This window comes from Anomaloglossus baeobatrachus (assembly GCF_048569485.1).
Source record: "Anomaloglossus baeobatrachus isolate aAnoBae1 chromosome 2 unlocalized genomic scaffold, aAnoBae1.hap1 SUPER_2_unloc_1, whole genome shotgun sequence".
In the NCBI taxonomy this organism is placed as follows: Eukaryota; Metazoa; Chordata; class Amphibia; order Anura; family Aromobatidae; genus Anomaloglossus; species Anomaloglossus baeobatrachus.
In genome coordinates, this window is record NW_027441779.1 from 2,847,356 (window position 1) to 2,874,992 (window position 27,637).

Sequence of the window (27,637 nt, forward strand, 5' to 3'; positions counted from 1 at the left end):
GAAGGGAATTTTGTTACTTACCGTAAATTCCTTTTCTTCTAGCTCTTATTGGGAGACCCAGACGATTGGGTATAGCTACTGCCCTCTGGAGGCCACACAAAGCACTACATCAAAAGTGCAAGGCCCCTCCCCCTCTGGCTATACCCCCCCCGTGATATCACGGGTTCTCCAGTTTTAGTGCCAAAGCAAGAAGGAGGAAGCCAATAACTGGTTTAAACAAATTAACTCCGAATAACATCGGAGAACTGAAAAACCGTTCAACATGAACAACATGTGTACCCGCAAACAACAAAAAAACATCCCGAAGGACAACAGGGCGGGTGCTGGGTCTCCCAATAAGAGCTAGAAGAAAAGGAATTTACGGTAAGTAACAAAATTCCCTTCTTCTTCAGCGCTCTATTGGGAGACCCAGACGATTGGGACGTCCAAAAGCTGTCCCTGGGTGGGTAAAGAAATACCTCATGTTAGAGCTGCAAAACAGCCCTCCCCTACGGGGGTGTCACTGCCGCCTGCAGGACTCTTCTACCTAAGCTGGCATCCGCCGAAGCATAGGTATGCACCTGATAATGCTTGGTGAAAGTGTGCAGACTGGACCAGGTAGCTGCCTGGCACACCTGTTGAGCCGAAGCCTGGTGACGTAATGCCCAGGACGCACCCACGGCTCTGGTTGAGTGGGCTTTTAGCCCTGAAGGAACCGGAAGCCCCGCAGAACGGTAGGCCTCTAGAATTGGTTCTTTGATCCATCGAGCCAGGGTGGCTTTAGAAGCCTGCAACCCCTTGCGCGGACCAGCGACAAGGACAAAAAGTGCATCGGCACGGCGCATGGGCGCCGTGCGGGAAATGTAGATTCTGAGTGCTCTCACCAAATCTAGCAAACGTAAGTCCTTTTCATACCGGTGAACCGGATGAGGACAAAAAGAAGGCAAGGATATATCCTGATTAAGATGAAAAGAGGATACGACCTTAGGGAGAAACTCCGGAATAGGGCGCAGCACTACCTTGTCCTGGTGGAACACCAGGAAGGGAGCCTTGGATGACAGAGCTGCCAGCTCAGACACTCGCCGAAGCGATGTGATCGCAACAAGAAACGCCACTTTCTGTGACAGCCGAGAAAAAGAAACTTCCTTCAGAGGCTCGAAGGGCGGCTTCTGGAGAGCAACTAGTACCCTGTTCAGATCCCATGGATCTAACGGCCGCTTGTACGGGGGCACAATATGACAGACCCCCTGCAGGAACGTGCGCACCTTAGAAAGACGTGCTAGACGCTTCTGAAAAAACACGGATAGTGCCGAAACTTGCCCTTTAAGGGAGCTGAGCGACAAGCCCTTTTCTAACCCCGATTGCAGGAAGGAAAGAAACTTGGGCAATGCAAATGGCCAGGGAGACACTCCCTGCGCAGAGCACCAGGATAAGAAAATCTTCCACGTTCTGTGGTAGATCTTAGCCGAATTCGACTTTCTAGCTTGTCTCATTGTGGCAACGACTCCTTGAGATAATCCTGCAGATGCTAGGATCCAGGACTCAATGGCCACACAGTCAGGTTCAGGGCCGCAGAATTCTGATGGAAAAACGGCCCTTGGGACAGTAAGTCTGGTCGGTCTGGCAGTGACCACGGTCGACCGATCGTGAGATGCCACAGATCCGGATACCACGACCTCCTCGGCCAGTCTGGAGCGACGAGTATGATGCGGCTGCACTCGGATCTGATCTTGCGTAGCACTCTGGGCAAGAGCGCCAGAGGCGGAAACACGTATGGGAGCTGAAACTGCGACCAATCTTGAACCAAGGCGTCTGCCGCCAGAGCTCTTTGATCGCGCGACCTCGCCATGAATGCCGGGACCTTGTTGTTGTGCCGGGATGCCATTAGGTCGACGTCCGGCACTCCCCAGCGGCGACAGATTTCCTGAAACACGTCCGGGTGAAGGGACCATTCCCCTGCGTCCATGCCCTGGCGCCTGAGGAAGTCTGCTTCCCAGTTTTCTACGCCTGGGATGTGAACCGCGGATATGGTGGATGCTCTGTCCTCCACCCACGTTAGAATGCGCCGGACTTCTTGGAAGGCTTGCCGACTGCGCGTCCCTCCTTGGTGGTTGATGTATGCCACCGCTGTGGAGTTGTCCGATTGGATTCGGATCTGCTTTCCTTCCAGCCACTGTTGGAAGGCCAGTAGAGCAAGATACACTGCCCTGATCTCCAGAACATTGATCTGAAGGGTGGATTCCTGCGGAGTCCACGTCCCCTGAGCCCTGTGGTGGAGAAATACTGCTCCCCACCCTGACAGACTCGCATCTGTCGTGACTACTGCCCAGGATGGGGGCAGGAAGGATCTTCCCTGAGACAATGAGGTGGGAAGGAGCCACCATTGTAGGGAGTCCTTGGCCGTCTGGGAAAGCGAGACTTTCCTGTCCAGGGACGTTGACTTCCCGTCCCATTGGCGGAGAATGTCCCATTGAAGTGGGCGCAGATGAAACTGCGCAAAGGGAACTGCTTCCATGGCTGCCACCATCTTCCCTAGGAAATGCATGAGGCGCCGCAAGGGATGCAACTGGCCCTGCAGTAGAGATTGCACCCCTGTCTGTAGTGACCGCTGCTTGTTCAGCGGAAGCTTCACTATCGCTGCTAGAGTATGAAACTCCATGCCAAGATACGTTAGTGATTGAGTCGGTGATAGGATCGACTTTGGAAAGTTGATGATCCATCCGAAAGACTGTAGGGTCTCCAGCGTAGCATTCAGGCTGTGCTGACATGCCTCTTGAGAGGGAGCTTTGACCAATAAATCGTCTAGGTAAGGGATCACCGAGTGTCCCTGAGAGTGCAAGACTGCTACCACCGCCGCCATGACCTTGGTGAAGACCCGTGGGGCTGTCGCCAGACCAAATGGCAGAGCTACGAACTGAAAATGGTCGTCTCCTATCACAAAACGTAGAAAACGTTGATGTTCTGTAGCAATTGGCACGTGGAGATAAGCATCTTTGATGTCTATTGAGGCAAGGAAGTCTCCTCTGGACATTGAGGCAATGACAGAACGCAGGGTTTCCATCCGGAACTTCCTGGCGTGCACATGTTTGTTGAGCCGTTTTAGGTCCAGAACAGGACGGAATGAGCCGTCCTTTTTTGGAACCACAAAGAGATTGGAGTAAAACCCTTGCCCTTGTTCCTGAGGAGGGACTGGGATCACCACTCCTTCCGCTCTTAGGGAGTCCACCGCCTGCAGCAGAGCATCTGCTCGGTCTGGATGTGGGGAGGTTCTGAAGAACCGAGCTGGAGGACGAGAATTGAACTCGATTCTGTACCCGCGAGACAAAATGTCCGTCACCCACCGGTCTTTGACCTGTGACATCCAAATGCCGGAAAAGCGGGAGAGCCTGCCCCCGACCGGCGATGCGGAGGGAGGGGGCTGGAAGTCATGAGGTAGCCGCTTTGGAAGCGGTACCTCCATTTGCTTTCTTGGGGCGCGTGTGAGCCCGCCACGAATCTGAGTTTCTTTGCGTCCTCTGAGTCCCTTTGGACGAGGTAAATGGTGTCTTGCCCGAACCTCGAAAGGACTGAAACCTCTGCTGCCACTTTTTTTGCTGAGGTTTGGTTGTTCTGGGTTGTGGTAAAGAGGAGTCTTTACCCTTGGACTGCTTAATGATATCAGCCAATGGCTCGCCAAACAGTCTATCTCTAGATAAAGGCAAACTGGTTAAACATTTTTTGGAACCAGCATCTGCTTTCCAGTCCTTTAACCACAAGGCTCTGCGCAAAACTACCGAATTGGCGGACGCCATTGAGGTGCGACTGGTAGATTCTAGGACCGCATTGATAGCGTAAGACGCAAACGCTGACATCTGCGTGGTAAGGTGGGCCACTTGCGGCACTGCTGGATGTATGATAGCATCCACTTTTGCTAAGCCAGCTGAAATAGCCTGGAGTGCCCATACGGCTGCGAATGCCGGAGCAAACGACGCGCCGATAGCTTCATAGACAGATTTTAACCAAAGGTCCATCTGTCTGTCATTGGCATCTTTAAGTGAAGCGCCATCCTCCACTGCAACTATGGACCTAGCTGCGAGTTTGGAAATCGGGGGGTCTACCTTTGGACACTGGGTCCAGCGCTTGACCACCTCAGGGGGGAAAGGGAAACGCGTATCTTTAGATCGTTTAGAGAAACGCCTTTCTGGGTGAGCGTCGTGCTTCTGGATTGACTCTCTGAAGTCAGAGTGATCCAAGAAAGCACTCAATTTACGCTTGGGATAAAGGAAACGAAACTTCTCCTGCTCCGCAGCCGCCTCTTCTGCTGAAGGGGCTGGGGGAGAAATATCCAACAGCCTATTGATGGCTGAGATAAGGTCGTTTACCATGGCATCCCCATCAGGAGTATCCAGGTTGAGAGGGGTTCCAGGAATGGATTCCTGATCACTCTCATCAGACGCATCACAGGGCGACTGATTGCGCTGAGACCCTGAGCAGTGTGATGACGTCGAGGGTCTTTCCCAGCGAGCTCGCTTAGGGTGGCTGGGGCTATCATCTGAGTCATAATCCTCGGCCTGTGAAGCCGGGGACCCCCCTGTGGGCTGGATTAATTCCAAGTGAGGGGGACCTGAGGACAGAGGCCTCGCCGTGCCCAAAGACTGAGCCCCATGCATAGATTGCAAGGTTTCAAGGATTTTTGCCATAGACACAGACATATTATCCGCAAAAACTGCAAAGTCTGTCCCTGTCACCGGGGCAGAACTTACAAGCGTCTCAGCCTGGGTCACTACCTCTCCTGACTCCGGCTGGCGAAGCAGCACCGGGTCGGAGCATTGCACACAATGGGGGTCATCGGAGCCTGCTGGTAGATTAGCCCCACATGCAGCACACGCAGTATACACAGCCCTAGCCTTGGCAGCCTTGCGTTTTGAGGATGGCATGTTGTTGCTTCCACAGAGTGATCTGGGAGATGCAGCCAGAAGCGACCTCACAGTGCAAGAAATACAATATCTCTATATTCTACACAGTACACCGATACACCGTGAGGCACTAGAGGGACCAGCACAGAAAAATCGCTTACCGCCCGCTTAAAAAGCGGGTGTGTGGTCGCCAGATAGCCCCTAGTCCAGGTCTCCCAGAGCCTTGCGTCCTTCCTCCAGCCAGACTGCATGTAATGGCTGCCGGCGTCTGAGAGAGAAGGGGGGCGGGCCCTGGGCGTTCCTGGCTAAGAGCGGGAAGCCTGCTTCCCTCTGTGCCTAGTGTGAGGGCTGGAGCATGTAAATCAGGCTCCAGCCCTCGTCGCTGCTAGCGAACAGCGTCTCTCCCCTACCCTGAATGACAGGGTGGGGGCGGGAACGAATCGGGGCTGCCGGCGTCCTAGGCCCAAAAAGCCGGGGACTCAATTTATAACCGCCGCCGCCGTAAAAGCGCGGGCGGCGGTGCACCACAAGTCACAGCAGCGCCGCCCGGTCCAGAGGGGGTCGGCGCTGCGTTCCCATACACAAAAAATCCCCCAGTAATCTGTAGGGACACTAACTCCAACCTTGCGGTCCCCGGCGCACTACAACACCCAGCCAGCCCGGAGTGTGTCTGTGCCTGCCGGGGACACAGAGTACCTGTATGATGCAGGGCCTGTCCCTGATCGTACTCCTGCTCCGTCTCCATCAGGTTCTAATGGGTCTGTGGATGGAGCCCGGCGTCAGAGCTGAGAGGCCGGCAGGATCCCACTTCCACAGAGCCCTACCAGGGGATGTGGAAGGAAAACAGCATGTCAGGCTCCAGCCCTGTACCAGCAATAGGTACCTCAACCTTACAACACCATCCAGGGGTGAGAAGGGAGCATGCTGGGGACACTATATGTGTCCTCTTTTCTTCCATCCGAAATAGTCAGCAGCTACTGCTGACTAAAATCTGTGGAGCTATGCATGGAATGTCTGACCTCCTTCGCACACAAAGCTAAAACTGGAGAACCCGTGATATCACGGGGGGGGGTATAGCCAGAGGGGGAGGGGCCTTGCACTTTTGATGTAGTGCTTTGTGTGGCCTCCAGAGGGCAGTAGCTATACCCAATCGTCTGGGTCTCCCAATAGAGCGCTGAAGAAAAAAAAAAAGGAAAAATGAAATAATATGGGGTCAGTTTTATAATCTGGTGGTGTTTTACCAGGGAGAGGGGGCAGCAGCGGAGGGGGGGTTACAAAAGGCGGGGGCGGTACTGGAGTACTGAAATAATGCGACTAGTATAGAGGGGGGCCAAGATACTCACTGCGGGTGCTGCTCTGTGCGGGGCCGGTGACGCCACTCTGCTCTGTGCGGGGCCGGTGACGCCACTCTGCTCTGTGCGGGGCCGGTGACGCCACTCTGCTCTGTGCGGGGCCGGTGACGCCACTCTGCTCTGTGCGGGGCCGGTGACGCCACTCTGCTCTGTGCGGGGCCGGTGACGCCACTCTGCTCTGTGCGGGGCCGGTGACGCCACTCTGCTCTGTGCGGGTGGCCGTAAGTCATTCTATAGAGGTTGGCAGTCGGCAGTGAGCGCTTCAAATAATGGCGGTCGGAGTCGGCGCGTGCACAGATGAGAGCTTGAGCTGAGAGCTCCATCTGCGCACGTGCTGACCCTAAGCGCCACTATTTGAAACCCTGACCGCCGACATCTTCAGAATGACCGCACGTCGCACAGAGTAGGCGCCTGCCGAGCAGAACGAAGCAGTAGAGCGCCGACCAGAACGGAGCAGCCATGCACAGAGCAGAGCGGTGCCGCCCGATGCACAGAACAGCGTCACACAGACCAGCAGCGCCGCCAGCACAGCACATTACTCGGAACATCTCCCCTGCCTCCTTTGACCCTTCTGCACAACCCCCCGGTAACCTACATTCTGATGTTCAAATGCACCCCTCACTTTCCTCCAAAAGTTTTGGGAGGAAAAGTGCGTCTTATAATCCGAACAATAAGGTAGGGGTGTGTGTGTGTGTGTGTGTGTATATATATTATATATAATCTATCTCTGTGTATTATATATGTATATATATAATATACACACAGATATATATATATATATATATATATATATATGTCATATATATCTTCTATCTCTCTGTATATATATACACACACACACACACACACACACACACACACACACACACACAGATAGATATAGATATATATCTATCTATATCTATCTATCTATGTGTGGGTGGGTGGGTGTATAATTTTATATAAAAAACACCACACAACCCATACTCTACTATCTACTACACTTGCAAACTTCAAACGGAACCTGAAAACTCACCTGTTCAGAAATGCCTATAACATTCTATGACCCCACTACCCCACCACCGTGCGGAGCTGCCGCCCCACCACCGTGCGGAGCTGCAGCCCCACCACCGTGCGGAGCTGCCGCCCCACCACCGTGCGGAGCTGCCGCCCCACCACCGTGCGGAGCTGCCGCCCAACCTACACCCCACCATCCTATAGAATGTAAGCCCGCAAGCGCAGGGCTCTCTTCCCCCTGTACATTGGAATGCGAGTATGCACATGTCTGCTGTCTCGGTCACACACACGGATTGCTGGAGGAAGGGACTGGTGGCTTTGTCCTCCACCAACAAATTCACCGCTATCCGCTTCCCAAGGATGAGATCAAGTGATATAAGGACACAGGCAACTAAAGGTCATTGTGCATGGGTATGTGTTACAGTAAAACCATATACACTTTCACTTTTCCTGCAGGGCAACTGGAGTAAACACCACATTGATCTATAACAAAGTGAAGGTCATGGTATAAACAAACAAAAAAAAAAAAAGAAGAATGAGTTCAGGGAGTACTTAAAGAACCAATTGTAGCAAATCTTAAGAACCCAGCAAGGCATAAACTTTTATTTGGTACTCAGCTAAGACTAGACCTTCGACACAGGAGTCTGATTTGGAACACCATGAGTCGGAGACTACCGTAGGGAGAGAGTGCCCCATCATGGGAGGGAGAGCTTGTGAGACACAGCTTTTGTGAAAAGCAGACTGTCTGGGGTTGCCAGGAATGTTGTGATTGAGAGAAGAGCGCTTCTTCTTGTGAGGCACAAGACCAACTTGGGTAATTCTCGAGGTTTGTGGAAAAAAAGATGTGCCTCCAAACCAACCCTTAATGGGGAGGGTACAATTGCCTCTTTAAGCCTAAGTCGCAAAGCCAGGAGGTCAAGTAGAATACTTGGCCTGGCGAACGGATGCTATCAACATGGACAAAAAGGAAAGTTTAGAAGAGGTCTTAAAGTCTGTCGACCAGAATAATAAAAAATTAAAAAAAAAATAAAAAAAACCCCCCTGGCCACCATGTTTTGCCAGTGCAAAAAAGGAAATTGAGAGCTGCAGTTGGAGCATCAAAGTCCAGTGGGATCCTGGAACACTGAAGGACCAAGAGGGGTGGCAGTATGGGGGAGAGGAGAGAAAAAAGTGCATTGGCTATAAGTGTAGGAGTGGGTGCTACGAAAACGTGGGGTCAGAGTAGGGAAGATGTCTTACTTGAAAAAAACAAAAAAAAAAACGTGACAGCTGGTGAACATGAGAATCTACTTACTATAAACAAACAGTATTACAAACTTTTGAGTACAAAGCATAAAAGAAGAAAAGAAATGTTTAACTCACTGGGCTTTGTGGAACCAGATCCAATGAGCAATGAATGGCAAAGGGCGGCATGAACCTAAAGTTATCTTCTTCGGCTGAACTCAGTTTTATTAGTATTTTATGCAAGTTATCAATCTTGGTTCCACAGACCTTCGCTGGGTCACTTTTAGTTCGGTATCCACCTGAAAATCTTCAAACCGAGAAATACAACAACAGGTGTCAATGCTTTGCTATGTATCCTACCGCTAAAAAAATCCCTCATATACTGTAAATAAATAAAATTATAAAGAGAATTTTGTTTACTTACCGTAAATTCTTTTTCTTATAGTTCCGTATTGGGAGACCCAGACATTGGGTGTATAGCTTCTGCCTCCGGAGGACACACAAAGTACTACACTAAAAAAGTGTAGCTCCTCCCTCCGAGCATATACACCCCCTGGATAACCAAATAAAGCCAGTTTAGTGCAAAAGCTGAAGGAGAATAGCCACCCACAAGTAGAGATAAGAGCAAGAACCGGAACAACCGGAGCCTCCGTCTACAACAACAGCCGGTGAAAACACGCGGAACAAGAAACTGCCAACAGGCAACAGGGAGGGAGCTGGGTCTCCCAATACGGAACTATAAGAAAAAGAATTTACGGTAAGTAAACAAAATTGTCTTTTTCTTTATCGTTCCTATGGGAGACCCAGACATTGGGACGTCTCAAAGCAGTCCATGGGTGGGAATAAACAGAAAACTGAGAAGTAGGCGAAACCTAACTTCACAAATGGGCGACAGCCGCCTGAAGGATGCGTCTGCCCAAGCTCGCATCTGCCAAAGCATGAGGATGCACTTGGTAGTGCTTCGAAAAGGTATGCAGACTAGTCCAAGTGGCAGCCTGACAGACTTGCTGAGCCGTAGCCTGGTGCCTGAAAGCCCAAGAGGCACCGACAGCTCTGGTCGAGAGTGCCTTGATCCCCGGCGGAGGAGGCACTTGAGTACACTGGTAGGCATCGGAAATGGCCGACCTAATCCAACGAGCTAAGGTCGGCTTAGAAGCAGAGAGGCCCTTACGCCGACCTGTGGTCAGCACAAAAAGAGAGGTGCACCGCCTAAGAACAGCGGTGCGAGACACATAGATCCGGAGCGCCCGCACCAGATCCAGAGTATGCAACGCTTTTTCAAAGCGATGAACAGGAGCCGGACAAAAGGAAGGCAGGGAAATGTCCTGGTTAAGGTGGAAAGGAGAAACCACCTTAGGGAGAAAGTCCGGAGTCGGACGGAGAACCACCTTGTCTTGATGAAAAACCAAAAAAGGTGACTCCGAAGAGAGCGCAGCCAAATCAGAGACTCTCCTGAGGGAAGTTATGGCCACTAGAAAGACCACTTTCTGTGAAAGACGAGACAAAGAAACCTCCCTAAGAGGCTCAAAGGGGGGTTTCTGCAAAGCCGTGAGGACCAGATTAAGGTCCCAGGGATCCAAAGGCCGCCGGTAAGGCGGAATGATGTGAGATGCGCCCTGCATGAAGGTGCGCACCTGAGCCAGCCGGGCGATACGCTGCTGGAACAACACTGACAGAGCCGAGACCTGTCCCTTGAGGGAATTGAGGGATAGTCCTAGCTGCAGACCGGACTGTAGAAAGGACAGGAGGGTCGGCAAGGAAAAAGGCCAAGGAGCATGGCCGGAAGAGCGACACCAGGACAGGAAAATTCTCCAGGTCCTGTGATAGATCTTGGCCGAGGAAGACTTCCGAGCCCGAGTCATAGTGGAGATGACTTCAGGAGGGATACCAGAAGCCGTCAAGATCCAGGACTCAAGAGCCACGCTGTCAATCTGAGAGCCGCAGAATGCTGGCGGAAAAACGGACCTTGTGAGAGAAGGTCTGGACGGTCCGGGAGATGCCACGGCACCTCTACGGACAGATGGAGCAGGTCTGGGTACCAAGCTCGCCTGGGCCAATCTGGAGCAATGAGTATGACCCGACGGCCCTCCATTCTGATCTTGCGCAGGACTCTGGGCAAGAGAGCTAGAGGGGGAAACACGTAAGACAGACGAAACTGGGACCAATCTTGAACCAGCGCGTCCGCTGCAAAGGCCTGAGGATCGTGGGAGCGAGCCACGTAAACCGGAACCTTGTTGTTGTGCCGGGATGCCATTAGATCCACTTCCGGAGTGCCCCACTTGCGGCAGACTGACCGAAACACTGCCGGATGCAGAGCCCACTCGCCGCTGTCCACGGTTTGACGGCTGAGATAATCTGCCTCCCAGTTTTCCACGCCTGGGATGTGGACTACGGATATGGTGGACATGGAGTTCTCCGTCCACTGAAGGATGCGTTGAACCTCCAACATTGCCAGGCGGCTGAGTGTCCCGCCCTGGTGATTGATGTAGGCAACCGCTGTCGCGTTGTCTGACTGGACTCGGATGTGCTTGCCCGCCAACAGGTGGTGAAAGGCTAAGAGAGCTAGAAGAACAGCTCTGATTTCCAGCACATTGATCGAGAGGGCTGATTCGGACGGAGTCCAAGTGCCCTGCGCTCTGTGGTGGAGATAGACTGCTCCCCAGCCGGATAGACTGGCATCCGTGGTAAGGATCACCCAGGACGGGGCCAGGAAGGAGCGTCCCTGAGACAGAGAGAGAGGGGCCGAAGCCACCAATGAAGGGAGCCCCTGGTCTGTGGCAACAGAGGAGGAAGTCCGCTTGTCCCAACAGCGGAGAATGTCCAGCTGCAGATGGAACTGGGCAAAGGGAACCGCTTCCATTGACGCCACCATCTGACCCAGCACCTGCATTAGGTGCCTGATGGAATGACGGTGGGGCCTCAGCAAAGAGCGCACCGCCAGATGGAGGGACTGCTGTTTGACTAAGGGCAGCTTCACAAGTGCCGGCAGAGTCTCGAATTGCATCCCTAGGTACGTGAGCTTCTGGGTCGGAGTCAGAGTGGACTTGGGCAGATTGACAAGCCACCCGAATTGGACTAGAGTGGCGAGAGTGAGCGAGACACTCCGCTGACAGTCTGCACTGGATGAAGCCTTGACTAGAAGGTTGTCCAGGTAAGGAATCACTGCCAACCCCTGGAGGTGCAGAACCGCAACCACTGCTGCCATGACCTTGGTGAATACTCGAGGGGCCGTGGCTAACCCGAAGGGGAGAGCCACGAATTGGAAATGTTCCTCTCCGATTGCAAAACGTAGCCAACGCTGGTGTGAAACTGCAATTGGCACATGCAGATAGGCATCTCTGATGTCGATGGATGCCAGGAAATCTCCTTGGGTCATTGAGGCAATGACTGATCGCAGAGACTCCATGCGAAAATGCCGCACCTGAACATGCTTGTTGAGAAGCTTGAGATCCAGGATGGGCCGGAAGGAACCGTCCTTTTTGGGGACTAGGAAGAGATTTGAGTAGAAACCTCTGAACCGTTCCCGGGCGGGAACCGGTACAATTACTCCGTTGGCCTGCAAGGATGCCACGGCCTGTGAGCAAGGAGGAGTTGACAGAAAAAATCTGTTTGGCGGGCTGGAAGAGAATTCTATCCTGTAGCCGTGGGAGATGATATCCCGCACCCACTGATCGGAGACGTGTTGAAACCACACGTCGCCAAAGTGGGAGAGCCTGCCACCAACCAAGGACGTTGCTGGCGCGGCCAGATAGTCAAGAGGAGGCTGCCTTAGCGGCAGCAGCTCCTGCGGTCTTCTGAGGAAGCGGCTTCGTGCGCCAGTTGGGTTTTTGGTCCTTGGCTGAGTTAGTGGACGAGGCCGAGGGCTTAGAGGACGACCAGTTGGAGGAACGAAAAGAACGAAACCTCGACTGGTTCCTGCCCTGGACAGGTTTCCTGGTTTTAGTTGGTGGCATGGAAGTACTCTTCCCGCCAGTAGCTTCCTTAATAATTTCATCCAGTTGTTCACCGAACAGCCTGGACCCAGCAAATGGGAGCCCAGCAAGGTACTTCTTTGAAGAAGCGTCTGCCTTCCACTCTCGAAGCCACAAGATCCTGCGGATAGCGAGGGAATTAGCCGAAGCCACCGCAGTGCGGTGAGAAGCCTCCAGCATGGCAGACATGGCATAGGATGAAAAGGCTGAAGCCTGGGAAGTTAAGGCAACCATTTCGGACATAGAGTCCCTGGTGAGGGAATGCATCTCCTCTAGAGAAGCAGAGATGGCTTTGAGAGCCCATACTGCTGCAAAAGATGGGGAAAACGAGGCCCCTGCCGCCTCATATACCGATTTGGCCAGAAGGTCAACCTGGCGGTCAGTGGAATCCTTAAGTGAGGTGCCATCAGCCACTGATACAACTGTCCGGGCTGAGAGTCTAGACACCGGAGGGTCTACCTTTGGTGAATGAGCCCACTCCTTGACCACCTCTGGTGGAAAGGGAAAACGGTCATCAGAACCACGCTGTGGGAAGCGTTTGTCAGGACAGGCCCTAGGCTTGGTCACAGTGGCCTGAAAACTGGAGTGGTTAAAGAACACACTCCTTGTTCTCTTAGGCAAGGTAAACTGGTGCTTTTCTGCCAGAGAGGGTTGCTCCTCTGATACTGGCGGATTGAGGTCCAGTACAGAATTAATGGACGCAATCAAATCACTAACATCTGCGTCACTTTCGGACAGATCAATGGGGCACATGGAGGTAGCGTTCGAGCCCCCAGTAAAGGCATCCTCCTCGTCCTGCGAGTCAGCTCGTGAATCAGAGCCACAGGACGGGGAAGGAGAGGGAGCCCTGCGCCTCCTTTTAGGACGGGGTCTGGGACCAGATGAAGAATCCTCTGTGAGCTCCGCTGAGAGAGCCCTAGCAGCAGAGGCGCCCTGTGAAAGGGGCTGATGCATAGTCAGCAAAGTCCGGGACAGCTGTCCCATGGAGTCGGCAAAAGACTGGAAGATTGACCTAGAGAAGGATTCTACCCAAGCCGGGGGTTCAGTCACCGGAGCAGCCGGAGGGACCACTGTGGGTGCGATACCAGGCTGAGGCATTGCCAGGTTAGAGCAGGCATCACAATGTGGATATGTGCTCGGTTCAGGCAGCACGAGCTTACATGCAGTGCATATTGCGTACAGCCTTGCTCCTTGTGTGAGACATGCTGCTGAAGTGGGGGCTCTGAGCCAGAATGACCCCCAGAGAGTATATAAGCAGGTCCACAACCGGAGGTTGTGGCTTACCAGACAGTTTGTGTGCCCTCCAGATCCCACAGCCCGTACCCCCAGAGAGATGCTGCAGCCAGCGCCGATCGCTGTGAGAATGCTGATAAAATGGCGCCGGAGCGAGGAGAGGGGGCGGGGCCTACTCTGAGAGCGGGAACTGGAGGGCCAAGGAGATTTACAGGGGAGGGAACATTTCCTCAGAGAGGAGTGTCCCTCCCCTGTGCCGAACGGCCGCTGGGCGGAGCCGCACTGTCCCTCTGCATGATTGACATGCAGGGGCAGTTAAATTGAAACTAGGCCTCAGGCGAAGTCGGGGCCTAAATTTAACGATGCGGCCAGCGCGCAGGCACCATCGGCGCGGTTCTCAGGCGAAAACCAGAGACCAGAGCCCGAGGGATGGTGAAGGAGCGCGGCATGTAAGGCTCCAGCCCCGAAATCAACCTTAACAACACCGCCGACACAGTGGGGTGAGAAGGGACATGCCGGGAGTCCAGGCTTGGACCCGCTTTTCTTCAAACTCTTTCCAAAAATCAAAAATCAGATGAGAATGCATGTGTGGATGTATGCCTCCTGAACACAAAGCATTGAACTGGCTATATTTGGTTATCCAGGGGGTGTATATGCTCAGAGGGAGGAGCTACACTCTTTTTAGTGTAGTACTTTGTGTGCCCTCCGGAGGCAGAAGCTATACACCTAATGTCTGGGTCTCCCATAGGAATGATAAAGAAATACATACATACATACATATACACATACATACATACATACACACACACACTCCCTATGGATGGCACACCTCCCTTTGTGTTTGATATGGCCCCCTATGGATGGCACCCCCCCCCTGTGTTTGATATGGCCCCCTATGGATGGCACACCTCCCTTTGTGTTTGATATGGCCCCCAATGGATGGCACACCTCCCCCCGTGTTTGATATGGCCCCCTATGGATGGCACACCTCCCTTTGTGTTTGATATGGCCCCCAATGGATGGCACACCTCCCCCTGTGTTTGATATGGCCTCCTATGGATGGCACACCTCCCCCTGTGTTAGATATGGCCCACTATGGATGGCACACCTCCCCCTGTGTTTGATATGGCCCCCTATGGATGGCACACCTCCCCCTGTGTTTGATATGGCCCCTATGCTGCTGCCCATAGTAAAATAAAACACTCTTTCCTTACCTTCTTCAGTGCTGTCCTCCCTCGTGTCTCCAACCATGCTGCTGAGCTCCTGTACTTCCTGGTTCTCGGTGCCGGTCATGTGATCGACACAGCAGAGTGATATCTCTGCGTGCCTGATCACAGCAGCAGCAGAGAGACCGGGAGATCAGCGCTGGAGGCGGTAAGCAAAGAGTTTTTTATTTTACTATCGGCAGCAGCATGGAGGCCATATCTAACACAGGGGGGGACATGTGCCATCAAAGGGTGGCGCAGGCAGATATAATATGCCCCACTGCCCCAGCCCATCACCACGGTGCGGTTTCAGCACCACGGTGATGGACAGCGGCAGTGCATATTATATGAGCGGGAGCATGAGATCTCTCGCTGCCTCCTGCAGCTTTCACCAGCCGCCAGCACCTCTCCAGAGCTGCCCCCACCTCCCCTGGGCCCTGTAGTATGTATATATGTATATATCTCTCCGTATATTCGGATTATAAGACGCACTACCTACTTTCCCCCAAAATTTGGGGGAACAAAAGTGCGTCTTATAAAGCAAAAAGAAGGGAATTTTGTTTACTTACCGTAAATTCCTTTTCTTCTAGCTCCAATTGGGAGACCCAGACAATTGGGTGTATAGCTTCTGCCTCCGGAGGCCACACAAAGTATTACACTTAAAAGTGTAAAGCCCCTCCCCTTCTGCCTATACACCCCCCGTGCCTCTCGGGCTCCTCAGTTTTGGTGCAAAAGCAAGAAGGAGGAAAAGTTATAAATTGGTTCAAAGTAAATTCAATCCGAAGAAATTTCGGAGAACTGAAACCATTCAACATGAACAACATATGTACACAAAGAACAACAGCCCGAAGGGAACAGGGGCGGGTGCTGGGTCTCCCAATTGGAGCTAGAAGAAAAGGAATTTACGGTAAGTAAACAAAATTCCCTTCTTTGTCGCTCCATTGGGAGACCCAGACAATTGGGACGTCCAAAAGCAGTCCCTGGGTGGGTAAAATAATACCTCGTAATAGAGCCGTAAACGGCTCCGTCCTACAGGTGGGCAACCGCCGCCTGAAGGACTCGCCTACCTAGGCTGGCATCTGCCGAAGCATAGGTATGCACCTGATAGTGTTTCGTGAAAGTGTGCAGGCTCGACCAGGTAGCTGCCTGACACACCTGCTGAGCCGTAGCCTGGTGCCGCAAGGCCCAGGACGCTCCCACGGCCCTGGTAGAATGGGCCTTCAGCCCTGAGGGAACCGGAAGCCCCGAGGAACGATAAGCTTCGAGAATTGGTTCCTTGATCCACCGAGCCAGGGTTGATTTGGAAGCTTGTGACCCTTTACGCTGGCCAGCGACAAGGACAAAGAGTGCATCCGAGCGGCGCAGGGGCGCCGTACGAGAAATGTAGAATCTGAGTGCTCTCACCAGATCTAACAAGTGCAAATCCTTTTCACATTGGTGAACTGGATGAGGACAAAAAGAGGGTAAGGAGATATCCTGATTGAGATGAAAGGGGGATACCACCTTAGGGAGAAATTCCGGAACCGGACGCAGAACCACCTTGTCCTGGTGAAAAACCAAGAAAGGGGCTTTGCACGACAATGCTGCTAGCTCAGACACTCTCCGAAGTGAAGTAACTGCTACTAGGAAGACCACCTTCTGCGAAAGGCGTGAGAGAGAAATATCCCTCATTGGCTCGAACGGTGGTTTCTGAAGAGCCATCAGCACCCTGTTCAGATCCCAGGGTTCTAACGGACGCTTGTAAGGAGGGACGATGTGACAAACCCCCTGCAGGAACGTGCGTACCTGTGGAAGTCTGGCTAGGCGCTTCTGAAAAAACACAGAGAGCGCAGAGACTTGTCCCTTAAGGGAGCCGAGCGACAAACCCTTTTCCAATCCGGATTGAAGGAAGGATAGAAAAGTGGGCAAGGTAAATGGCCAGGGAGAAAAACCCTGAGCAGAGCACCACGACAGGAATATCTTCCACGTCCTATGGTAGATCTTGGCGGACGTTGACTTCCTAGCCTGTCTCATAGTGGCAATGACCTCTTGAGATAACCCTGAAGACGCTAGGATCCAGGACTCAATGGCCACAGTCAGGTTGAGGGCCGCAGAATTCAGATGGAAAAACGGCCCTTGAGACAGCAAGTCTGGTCGGTCTGGTAGTGCCCACGGTTGGCCGACCGTGAGATGCCACAAATCCGGGTACCACGACCTCCTCGGCCAGTCTGGAGCGACGAGGATGGCGCGGCGGCAGTCGGCCCTGATCTTGCGTAACACTCTGGGCAACAGTGCCAGAGGGGGAAACACATAAGGGAGTTGAAACTGCGACCAATCCTGAACTAAGGCGTCTGCCGCCAGAGCTCTGTGATCTTGAGACCGTGCCATGAATGTCGGGACCTTGTTGTTGTGCCGGGACGCCATTAGGTCGACGTCCGGCGTGCCCCAGCGGCAACAGATCTCCTGAAACACGTCCGGGTGAAGGGACCATTCCCCTGCGTCCATGCCCTGGCGACTGAGAAAGTCTGCTTCCCAGTTTTCTACGCCCGGGATGTGAACTGCGGATATGGTGGAGGCTGTGGCTTCCACCCACAGCAGAATCCGCCGGACTTCCTGGAAGGCTTGCCGACTGCGTGTCCCGCCTTGGTGGTTGATGTATGCCACCGCTGTGGAGTTGTCCGACTGAATTCGGATCTGTTTGCCTTCCAGCCACGGCTGGAACGCCTTTAGGGCAAGATACACTGCCCGTATCTCCAGAACATTGATCTGAAGGGAGGACTCTGTCTGAGTCCAAGTACCCTGAGCCCTGTGGTGGAGAAAAACCGCTCCCCACCCTGACCGGCTCGCGTCCGTCGTGACCACCGCCCAGGATGGGGGCAGGAAGGATTTCCCCTTCGACAGAGAAGTGGGGAGAAGCCACCACTGAAGGGAAGCCTTGGCTGCCCGAGAAAGGGAGACGTTCCTGTCGAGGGACGTCGACTTCCTGTCCCATTTGCGGAGAATGTCCCATTGAAGTGGGCGCAGGTGAAACTGCGCAAAAGGAACTGCCTCCATTGCTGCTACCATCTTCCCTAGGAAGTGCATGAGGCGCCTCAGGGGGTGTGACTGGCCTTGAAGGAGAGATTGCACCCCTGTCTGTAGTGAACGCTGTTTGTTCAGCGGAAGCTTCACTATCGCTGAGAGAGTATGAAACTCCATGCCAAGATATGTCAGTGATTGGGCCGGTGTCAGATTTGACTTTGGAAAGTTGATGATCCACCCGAAACTCTGGAGAGTCTCCAGAGCAATGTTCAGGCTGTGTTGGCATGCCCCTTGAGAGGGTGCCTTGACAAGTAGATAGTCTAAGTAAGGGATCACCGAGTGTCCCTGAGAGTGTAGGATTGCCACCACTGTTGCCATAACCTTGGTGAAGACCCATGGGGCTGTCGCCAGGCCAAAAGGCAGTGCCACGAACTGAAGGTGTTCGTCCCCTATGGCGAAGCGCAGGAAGCGCTGATGCTCTGGTGCAATCGGTACGTGGAGATAAGCATCTTTGATGTCGATTGATGCTAGGAAATCTCCTTGGGACATTGAGGCGATGACGGAGCGGAGTGATTCCATCCGGAACCGCCTGGTTTTCACATGCTTGTTGAGCAGTTTTAGGTCCAGAACAGGACGGAAGGATCCGTCCTTTTTTGGCACCACGAACAGGTTGGAGTAAAAACCGTGACCCCGTTGCTGAAGAGGAACAGGGATCACCACTTCCTCCGCCTTCAGAGTGCCCACCGCCTGCAGAAGAGCATCGGCTCTTTCGGGGGCGGAGATGTTCTGAAGAACCGAGTCGGAGGACGGGAGCTGAACTCTATCCTGTAACCGTGAGATAGAATGTCTCTCACCCATCGGTCTTTTACCTGTGGCAGCCAGGCGTCGCAAAAGCGGGAGAGCCTGCCACCGACCGAGGATGCGGTTTGAGGAGGCCGAAAGTCATGAGGTGGCCGCTTTGGGAGCGGTTCCTCCGGCGGTCTTTTTAGGACGTGACTTAGACCGCCATGAATCGGAGTTCCTCTGATCTTTCTGAGGCCTTTTGGACGAGGAGAATTGAGACCTGCCCACGGTCCAAAAGGACCGAAACCTCGATTGCACCTTCCGTGGTTGAGGTCTGTTTGGTCTGGACTGGGGTAAGGATGAGTCCTTTCCCTTGGATTGTTTAATGATTTCATCCAATCGCTCACCAAACAAGCGGTCGCCAGACAATGGCAAACCGGTTAAGAACTTTTTGGAAGCAGAATCTGCCTTCCATTCACGTAGCCACATGGCCCTGCGGACTACCACCGAATTGGCGGATGCTACCACCATACGGCTCGCAAAGTCCAGGATAGCATTAATGGCGTAGGACGCAAACGCCGACGCCTGAGAGGTTAAGGACACCACTTGCGGGGCAGATGTACGTGTTACTGCATTAATCTGCGCCTGACAAGCTGAGATAGCTTGGAGTGCCCATACGGCTGCGAATGCTGGAGCAAACGACGCGCCGATAGCTTCATAGATGGATTTCAACCATAGTTCCATCTGTCTGTCAGTGGCATCTTTGAGTGAAGCCCCATCTTCCACTGCAACTATGGATCTAGCCGCCAGTCTGGAGATTGGAGGATCCACCTTAGGACACTGAGTCCAGCCCTTGACAACATCAGGGGGGAAGGGATAACGTGTATCCTTAAGGCGCTTGGAAAAACGCTTGTCTGGACAGTCTCGGTTTTTCTGGACTGCCTCCCTGAAGTCAGAGTGATCCAGAAACGTATTCAATGTACGCTTGGGAAACCTGAAACGGAATTTCTCCTGAGAAGCTGACTCCTCAACTGTAGGAGCTGGGGGAGAAATATCCAACACCTGATTGATGGTTGCTATAAGGTCATTCACTACGGCATCACCTTCAGGTGTATCTAGGTTGAGAGCGGCTTCAGGATCAGAATCCTGATCTGTTACCTCCGCTTCATCCTCCAGAGAGTCCTCCTGCTGAGACCCTGAACAGTGTGATGAGGTGGAGGGAATTTCCCAGCGCGCCCGCTTAAGCGGTCTGGGACTGCGGTCCGTGTCAGAGACCTCACCCTGGGATCTATGGGTCATCCCAGGGGCACTTTGCTGTTCCAATTGAGGGGGACCAGGGGTCAAAGATTGAACAGTGCCCGGGGCCTGAGTCACCGGTCTGGACTGTATGGCTTCTAGTATTTTAGCAGACCATTTATCCATACTCTCAGACAGTTTGTCAGCAAAAGCTGCAAACTCCGTTCCTGTCACCTGGACAGTGGTAGCAGGTGGTTCCACCTGGGCCACCTGTAGCAGAGGCTCCGGCTGAGTAAGTGCCACAGGGGCCGAGCATTGCACACAATGAGGGTCAGTGGAACCTGCCGGTAATATAGCCGCACATGATGTACAGGCTGCAAAGTACGCCTGTGCTTTGGCACCCTTGCTTTTTGCGGACGACATGCTGTTGTCTCCTCTGAGAACAATCCAGGAGGGTATATAGCAAAAAAACAACAGAGCGACCGTACAGTGCAAATGTATAGCCTATAAGCCTATATATATACACTTCGGTACTCAGTGGGGCCAGCACCACAGGTGCTGCTTACCGACCGCTCAGAGCGGTTGTGTGATCACCAGATTCCCTGCCTGGGTCTCCCTGTGTTGTCTCTCCTCTCCAGCGTCTGAATCGCTGACAGGAATGGCTGCTGGCGTTCTGTGGGGAGGAGGGGACCGTGGGCGTGCCCAAGAAAAGTGCGGGAATCTAGTGCCCCAGTGTACTGAGTGAGGAGGGAGGAGGATACTAATGTATGCTCCAGCCCTCAGTGCTGACGATCTGTGCAGCGTCCCGCCCTTCCCCTGACTGGCAGGCCTGTGGGCGGGAATATACGACACTAGGCCGCAGAAGCCGGGGACTAAAGTTATAAGCGCGGCCGGCAATAAGCGCGGCCGCACGGTAGTCCCCGGCGCACTAACACACCCAGCAGTGCTGCAATGTGTATGGCACAAGCGCTCAATGCGCGGTAGTCCCCGGCGCACTAACACACCCAGCAGTGCTGTAATGTGTATAGCACAAGCGCTCCATGCGCGGTAGTCCCCGGCGCACTAACACACCCAGCAGTGCTGTAATGTGTATGGCACGAGCGCTCCATGCGCGGTCCCCACAGAGTACCTCACAGTAGCAGTGCCTTGTCCCTGACGATACCCGGCTCCTATCCAGCAGATTCCCAGGGGCTGCGGAGGGAGCACGGTCCCTGTGCCTGGAGACCGATTAGGATCCCACTTCACCCAGAGCCCAGTAAGGGATGGGGAAGGAAAACAGCATGTGGCTCCTGCCTGTGTACCCGCAATGGGTACCTCAACCTTAACAGCACCGTGCTGGGGGCCCTTTATGGGCCCTCTTTTCTTCCATCCGACCTAGTCAGCAGCTGCTGCTGACCAAGCTGTGGAGCTATGCGTGGATGTCAGCCTCCTTCGCACAAAGCATAAAAACTGAGGAGCCCGTGATGCACGGGGGGTGTATAGGCAGAAGGGGAGGGGCTTTACACTTTTAAGTGTAATACTTTGTGTGGCCTCCGGAGGCATGAGCTATACACCCAATTGTCTGGGTCTCCCAATGGAGCGACAAAGAAAAGGAATTTACGGTAAGTAAACAAAATTCCCTTCTTCTTTGTCGCTCCATTGGGAGACCCAGACAATTGGGACGTCCAAAAGCAGTCCCTGGGTGGGTAAAGTAAAACCTCGTAATAGAGCTGTAAAACGGCCCCTTCCTACAGGTGGGCAACCGCCGCCTGAAGGACTCGCCTACCTAGGCTGGCATCTGCCGAAGCATAGGTATGCACCTGATAGTGTTTCATGAAAGTATGCAGGCTCTACCAGGTAGCTGCCTGACACACCTGCTGAGCCGTAGCCTGGTGCCGCAAAGCCCAGGACGCACCCATGGCTCTGGTAGAATGGGCCCTCAGGCCTGAGGGAACCGGAAGCCCAGAAGATCGGTAAACTTCGAGAATTGGTTCCTTGATCCACCGAGCCAGGGTTGATTTGGAAGCCTGTGACCCTTTACGCTGGCCAGCGACAAGGACAAAGAGTGCATCCGAGCGGCGCAGGGGCGCCGTACGAGAAATGTAGAGTCTGAGTGCTCTCACCAGATCTAACAAGTGCAAATCCCTTTCACATTGGTGAACTGGATGAGGACAAAAAGAGGGTAAGGAGATATCCTGATTGAGATGAAAGGGGGATACCACCTTAGGGAGAAATTCCGGAACCGGACGTAGAACCACCTTGTCCTGGTGAAACACCAGGAAAGGGGCTTTGCATGACAGCGCTGCTAGCTCAGACACTCTCCGAAGTGATGTGACTGCTACTAGGAAGACCACTTTCTGCGAAAGGCGTGAGAGAGAAATATCCCTCATTGGCTCGAAAGGTGGTTTCTGAAGAGCCATCAGCACCCTGTTCAGATCCCAGGGTTCTAACGGCCGCTTGTAAGGAGGGACTATGTGACAAACCCCCTGCAGGAACGTGCGTACCTGTGGAAGTCTGGCTAGGCGCTTCTGAAAAAACACAGAGAGCGCTGAGACTTGTCCCTTAAGGGAGCCGAGCGACAAACCTTTTTCCAATCCGGATTGAAGGAAGGAAAGAAAAGTGGGCAAGGCAAATGGCCAGGGAGAAAAACCCTGATCAGAGCACCAAGATAAGAATATCCTCCACGTCCTGTGGTAGATCTTGGCGGACGTTGGTTTCCTAGCCTGTCTCATAGTGGCAATGACCTCTTGAGATAACCCTGAAGACGCTAGGATCCAGGACTCAATGGCCACAGTCAGGTTGAGGGCCGCAGAATTCAGATGGAAAAACGGCCCTTGAGACAGCAAGTCTGGTCGGTCTGGTAGTGCCCACGGTTGGCCCACCGTGAGATGCCACAGATCCGGGTACCACGACCTCCTCGGCCAATCTGGAGCGACGAGGATGGCGCGGCGGCAGTCGGACCTGATCTTGCGTAACACTCTGGGCAACAGTGCCAGAGGAGGAAACACATAAGGGAGTTGAAACTGCGACCAATCCTGAACTAAGGCGTCTGCCGCCAGAGCTCTGTGATCTTGAGACCGTGCCATGAATGTCGGGACCTTGTTGTTGTGCCGGGACGCCATTAGGTCGACGTCCGGCATCCCCCAGCGGCAACAGATCTCCTGAAACACGTCCGGGTGAAGGGACCATTCCCCTGCGTCCATGCCCTGGCGACTGAGAAAGTCTGCTTCCCAGTTTTCTACGCCCGGGATGTGAACTGCGGATATGGTGGAGGCTGTGGCTTCCACCCATAGCAGAATCCGCCGGACTTCCTGGAAGGCTTGCCGACTGCGTGTTCCGCCTTGGTGGTTGATGTATGCCACCGCTGTGGAGTTGTCCGACTGAATTCGGATCTGCTTGCCTTCCAGCCACAGCTGGAACGCCTTTAGGGCAAGATACACTGCCCTTATCTCCAGAACATTGATCTGAAGGGAGGACTCTGTCTGAGTCCAAGTACCCTGAGCCCTGTGGTGGAGAAAGACCGCTCCCCACCCTGACAGGCTCGCGTCCGTCGTGACCACAGCCCAGGATGGGGGTAGGAAGGATTTCCCCTTCGACAGAGAAGTGGGAAGAAGCCACCACTGAAGGGAAGCCTTGGCTGCCCGAGAAAGGGAGACGTTCCTGTCGAGGGACGTCGACTTCCTGTCCCATTTGCGGAGAATGTCCCATTGAAGTGGACGCAGATGAAACTGCGCAAAAGGAACTGCCTCCATTGCTGCTACCATCTTCCCTAGGAAGTGCATGAGGCGCCTCAAGGGGTGTGACTGGCCTTGAAGGAGAGATTGCACCCCTGTCTGTAGTGAACGCTATTTGTCCAGCGGAAGCTTCACTATCGCTGAGAGGGTATGAAACTCCATGCCAAGATATGTCAGTGATTGGGCCGGTGTCAGATTTGACTTTGGAAAATTGATGATCCACCCGAAACTCTGCAGAGTCTCCAGAGCAATGTTCAGGCTGTGTTGGCATGCTACTTGAGAGGGTGCCTTGACAAGCAGATCGTCTAAGTAAGGGATCACCGAGTGTCCCTGAGAGTGCAGAACTGCTACTACTGTTGCCATGACCTTGGTGAAGACCCGTGGGGCTGTCGCCAGGCCGAAAGGCAGTGCCACGAACTGAAGGTGTTCGTCCCCTATGGCGAAACGCAGGAAGCGCTGATGCTCTGGAGCAATCGGTACGTGGAGATAAGCATCTTTGATGTCGATTGATGCTAGGAAATCTCCTTGGGACATTGAGGCGATGACGGAGCGGAGCGATTCCATCCGGAACCGCCTGGTTTTTACGTGTTTGTTGAGCAGTTTTAGGTCCAGAACAGGACGGAAGGATCCGTCCTTTTTCGGCACCACGAACTAGTTGGAGTAAAAACCTTGACCCTGTTGCTGAAAAGGAACAGGGATCACCACTCCTTCTGCCTTCAGAGTGCACACCGCCTGAAGAAGAGCATCGGCTCGCTCTGGGGGCGGAGATGTTCTGAAGAATCGAGTCGGAGGACGAGAGCTGAACTCTATCCTGTAACCGTGAGACAGAATGTCTCTCACCCAACGGTCTTTTACCTGTGGCAGCCAGGCGTCGCAAAAGCAGGAAAGCCTGCCACCGACCGAGGATGCGGTGTGAGGAGGCCGAAAGTCATGAGGAGGCCGCTTTGGGAGCGGTTCCTCCGGCGGTCTTTTTAGGACGTGACTTAGACCGCCATGAATCGGAGTTCCTCTGATCCTTCTGAGGCCTTTTGGACGAGGAGAATTGAGACCTGCCCGCGGACCGAAAGCTCGATTGTACCTTCCGTGGTTGAGGTCTGTTTTGTTTGGACTGGGGTAAGGATGAGTCCTTTCCCTTGGATTGTTTAATGATTTCATCCAATCGCTCACCAAACAGGCGGTCGCCAGAAAATGGCAAACCGGTTAAGAACTTTTTGGAAGCAGAGTCTGCCTTCCATTCACGTAGCCACATGGCCCTGCGGACTGCCACCGAATTGGCGGATGCTACCGCCGTACGGCTCGCAGAGTCCAGGACAGCATTAATGGCGTAGGACGCAAACGCCGACGCCTGAGAGGTTAAGGACACCGCTTGCGGAGCAGACGTACGTGTGACTGCATTAATCAGCGCATGACAAGCTGAGATAGCTTGGAGTGCCCATACGGCTGCGAATGCTGGAGCAAAAGACGCGCCGATAGCTTCATAGATGGATTTCAACCAGAGCTCCATCTGTCTGTCAGTGGCATCTTTGAGTGAAGCCCCATCTTCCACTGCAACTATGGATCTAGCCGCCAGTCTGGAGGCTGGAGGATCCACCTTGGGACACTGAGCCCAGCCCTTGACAACGTCAGGGGGGAAGGGATAACGTGTATCCTTAAGGCGCTTGGAAAAACGCTTATCTGGACAAGCTCGGTGTTTCTGGACTGCCTCTCTGAAGTCAGACTGATCCAGAAACGTACTCAATGTACGCTTGGGAAACCTGAAACGGAATTTCTCCTGCTGAGAAGCTGACTCCTCAATTGGAGGAGCTGGGGGAGAAATATCCAACACCTGATTGATGGTCGCTATAAGGTCATTCACTATGGCGTCACCTTCAGGTGTATCTAGGTTGAGAGCGGCCTCAGGATCAGAATCCTGATCTGCTACCTCCGCTTCATCATCCAGAGAGTCCTCCTGCTGAGACCCTGAACAGTGTGATGAAGTCGAGGGAATTTCCCAGCGAGCCCGCTTAGGCGGCCTGGGACTGCGGTCCGTGTCAGAGGCCTCACCCAGGGACCTATGGGTCACCCCGGGAGCACTTTGCTGCTCCAACTGAGGGGGGCCTGGGGTCAATGATTCAACAGTGCCCGGGGCCTGAGTCACCGGTCTGGACTGTAAGGCTTCTAGTATCTTAGCAGACCATTTATCCATACTCTCAGACAGTTTGTCAGCAAATACTGCAAACTCCGTCCCTGTCACCTGGACAGTGGTAGCAGGTGGTTCCACCTGGGCCACCAGTAGCAGAGGCTCCGGCTGAGTAAGTGCCACAGGGGCCGAGCATTGCACACAATGAGGGTCGGTGGAACCTGCCGGTAGTATAGCCGCACATGAGGTACAGGTTGCAAAGTAAGCCTGTGCTTTGGCACCCTTGCTTTTTGCGGACGACATGCTGTTGTCTCCTCTGAGCACAATCCAGGAGGGTCTATAGCCAAAAATCAACAGTGCGACCGTACAGTGTAAATGTATAGCATATAAGCATATATATATATGTACACTTCGGCACTCAGTGGGGCCAGCACCACAGGTGCTGCTTACCGACCGCTCAAAGCGGTTGTGTGATCACCAGATTCCCTGCCTGGGCCTCCCAGAGCCGTGTTGTCTCTCCTCTCCAGCGTCAGAAGTGCTGACAGGAATCGCTGCCGGCGTTCTGTGGGGAGGAGGCGGCCGTGGGCGTGCCCTAGAAAGTGCGGGAATCTGATGCCCCACTGTGTTGAGTGAGGGGGGAGGAGGATACAAAGTATGCTCCAGCCCTCAGCGCTGACGTCCTGTGCAGCATCCCGCCCTTCCCCTGACTGGCAGGCCTGGGGGCGGGAATATGCGATACTAGGCCGCAAAAGCCGGGGACTAAAGTTATAAGCGCGGCCGGCAAATAAGCGCGGTCGGCGCGGTAGTCCCCGGTGCACTAATACACCCAGCAGTGCTGCAGTGTGTATGGTACAAGCGCTCCATGCACGGTCCCCCAAGGGGACACAGAGTACCTCACAGTAGCAGGGCCTTGTCCCTGACGATACCCGGCTCCTGTCCAGCAGATTCCCCAGGGGCTGCGGAGGGAGCACGGTCCCCGTGCCTGGAGACCGATTAGGATCCCACTTCACCCAGAGCCCATTAAGGGATGGGGAAGGAAAACAGCATGTGGCTCCTGCCTATGTACCCGCAATGGGTACCACAACCTTAACAACACCGCCGACCAGAGTGGGGTGAGAAGGGAGCATGCTGGGGGCCCTGTTATGGGCCCTCTTTTCTTCCATCCGACATAGTCAGCAGCTGCTGCTGACTAAGATGTGGAGCTATGCGTGGATGTCAGCCTCCTTCGCACAAAGCATAAAAACTGAGGAGCCCGTGAGGCACGGGGGGTGTATAGGCAGAAGGGGAGGGGCTTTACACTTTTAAGTGTAATACTTTGTGTGGCCTCCGCAAACCTTTTTCCAACCCAGACTGCAGGAAGGAAAGAAAAATAGGCAATGCAAATGGCCAGGGAGAAACTCCCTGAGCGGAGCACCAAGATAAGAATATCTTCCACGTTCTGTGGTAGATCTTGGCGGAGGATGGCTTCCTAGCCTGTCTCATGGTGGCAACAACATCATGAGATAAACCTGAGGTCCCTAGGATCCAGGACTCAATGGCCAGTCAGGTTCAGGGCCGCAGAATTCAGATGGAAAAACGGCCCTTGAGACAGCAAGTCTGGACGGCCTGGTAACGCCCACGGTTGTCCTACCGTAAGATGCCACAGATCCGGGTACCACGACCTCCTTGGCCAGTCTGGAGCGACGAGAATGGCGCAACGGCAGTCGGACCTGATTTTGCGGAGCACTCTGGGCAACAATGCCAGAGGTGGAAACACATAAGGTAGTCGGAACTGCGACCAATCCTGAACTAAGGCGTCTGCCGCCAGAGCTCGGTGATCGTGAGACCGTGCCATGAAAACCGGGACCTTGTTGTTGTGCCGCGACGCCATCAGGTCGACGTCCGGCATCCCCCAGCGGCGACAGATCTCCTGAAACACGTCCGGGTGAAGG

The 27,637-nt window shown here is 53.7% G+C and overlaps 1 protein-coding gene across 1 annotated transcript in view; it reads right to left on the minus strand.

Annotated features, from left to right (window-relative positions):
• The window catches only part of RNF17 (ring finger protein 17), a 733,334-nt gene that overhangs the window by 403,817 nt on the left and 301,880 nt on the right, over positions 1 to 27,637 (minus strand). The window contains exon 15 of the mRNA XM_075331310.1: positions 8,585 to 8,753. Coding sequence (XP_075187425.1) covers positions 8,585 to 8,753 — 169 coding nt within the window. The remainder of the gene's footprint in view (positions 1 to 8,584; positions 8,754 to 27,637) is intronic.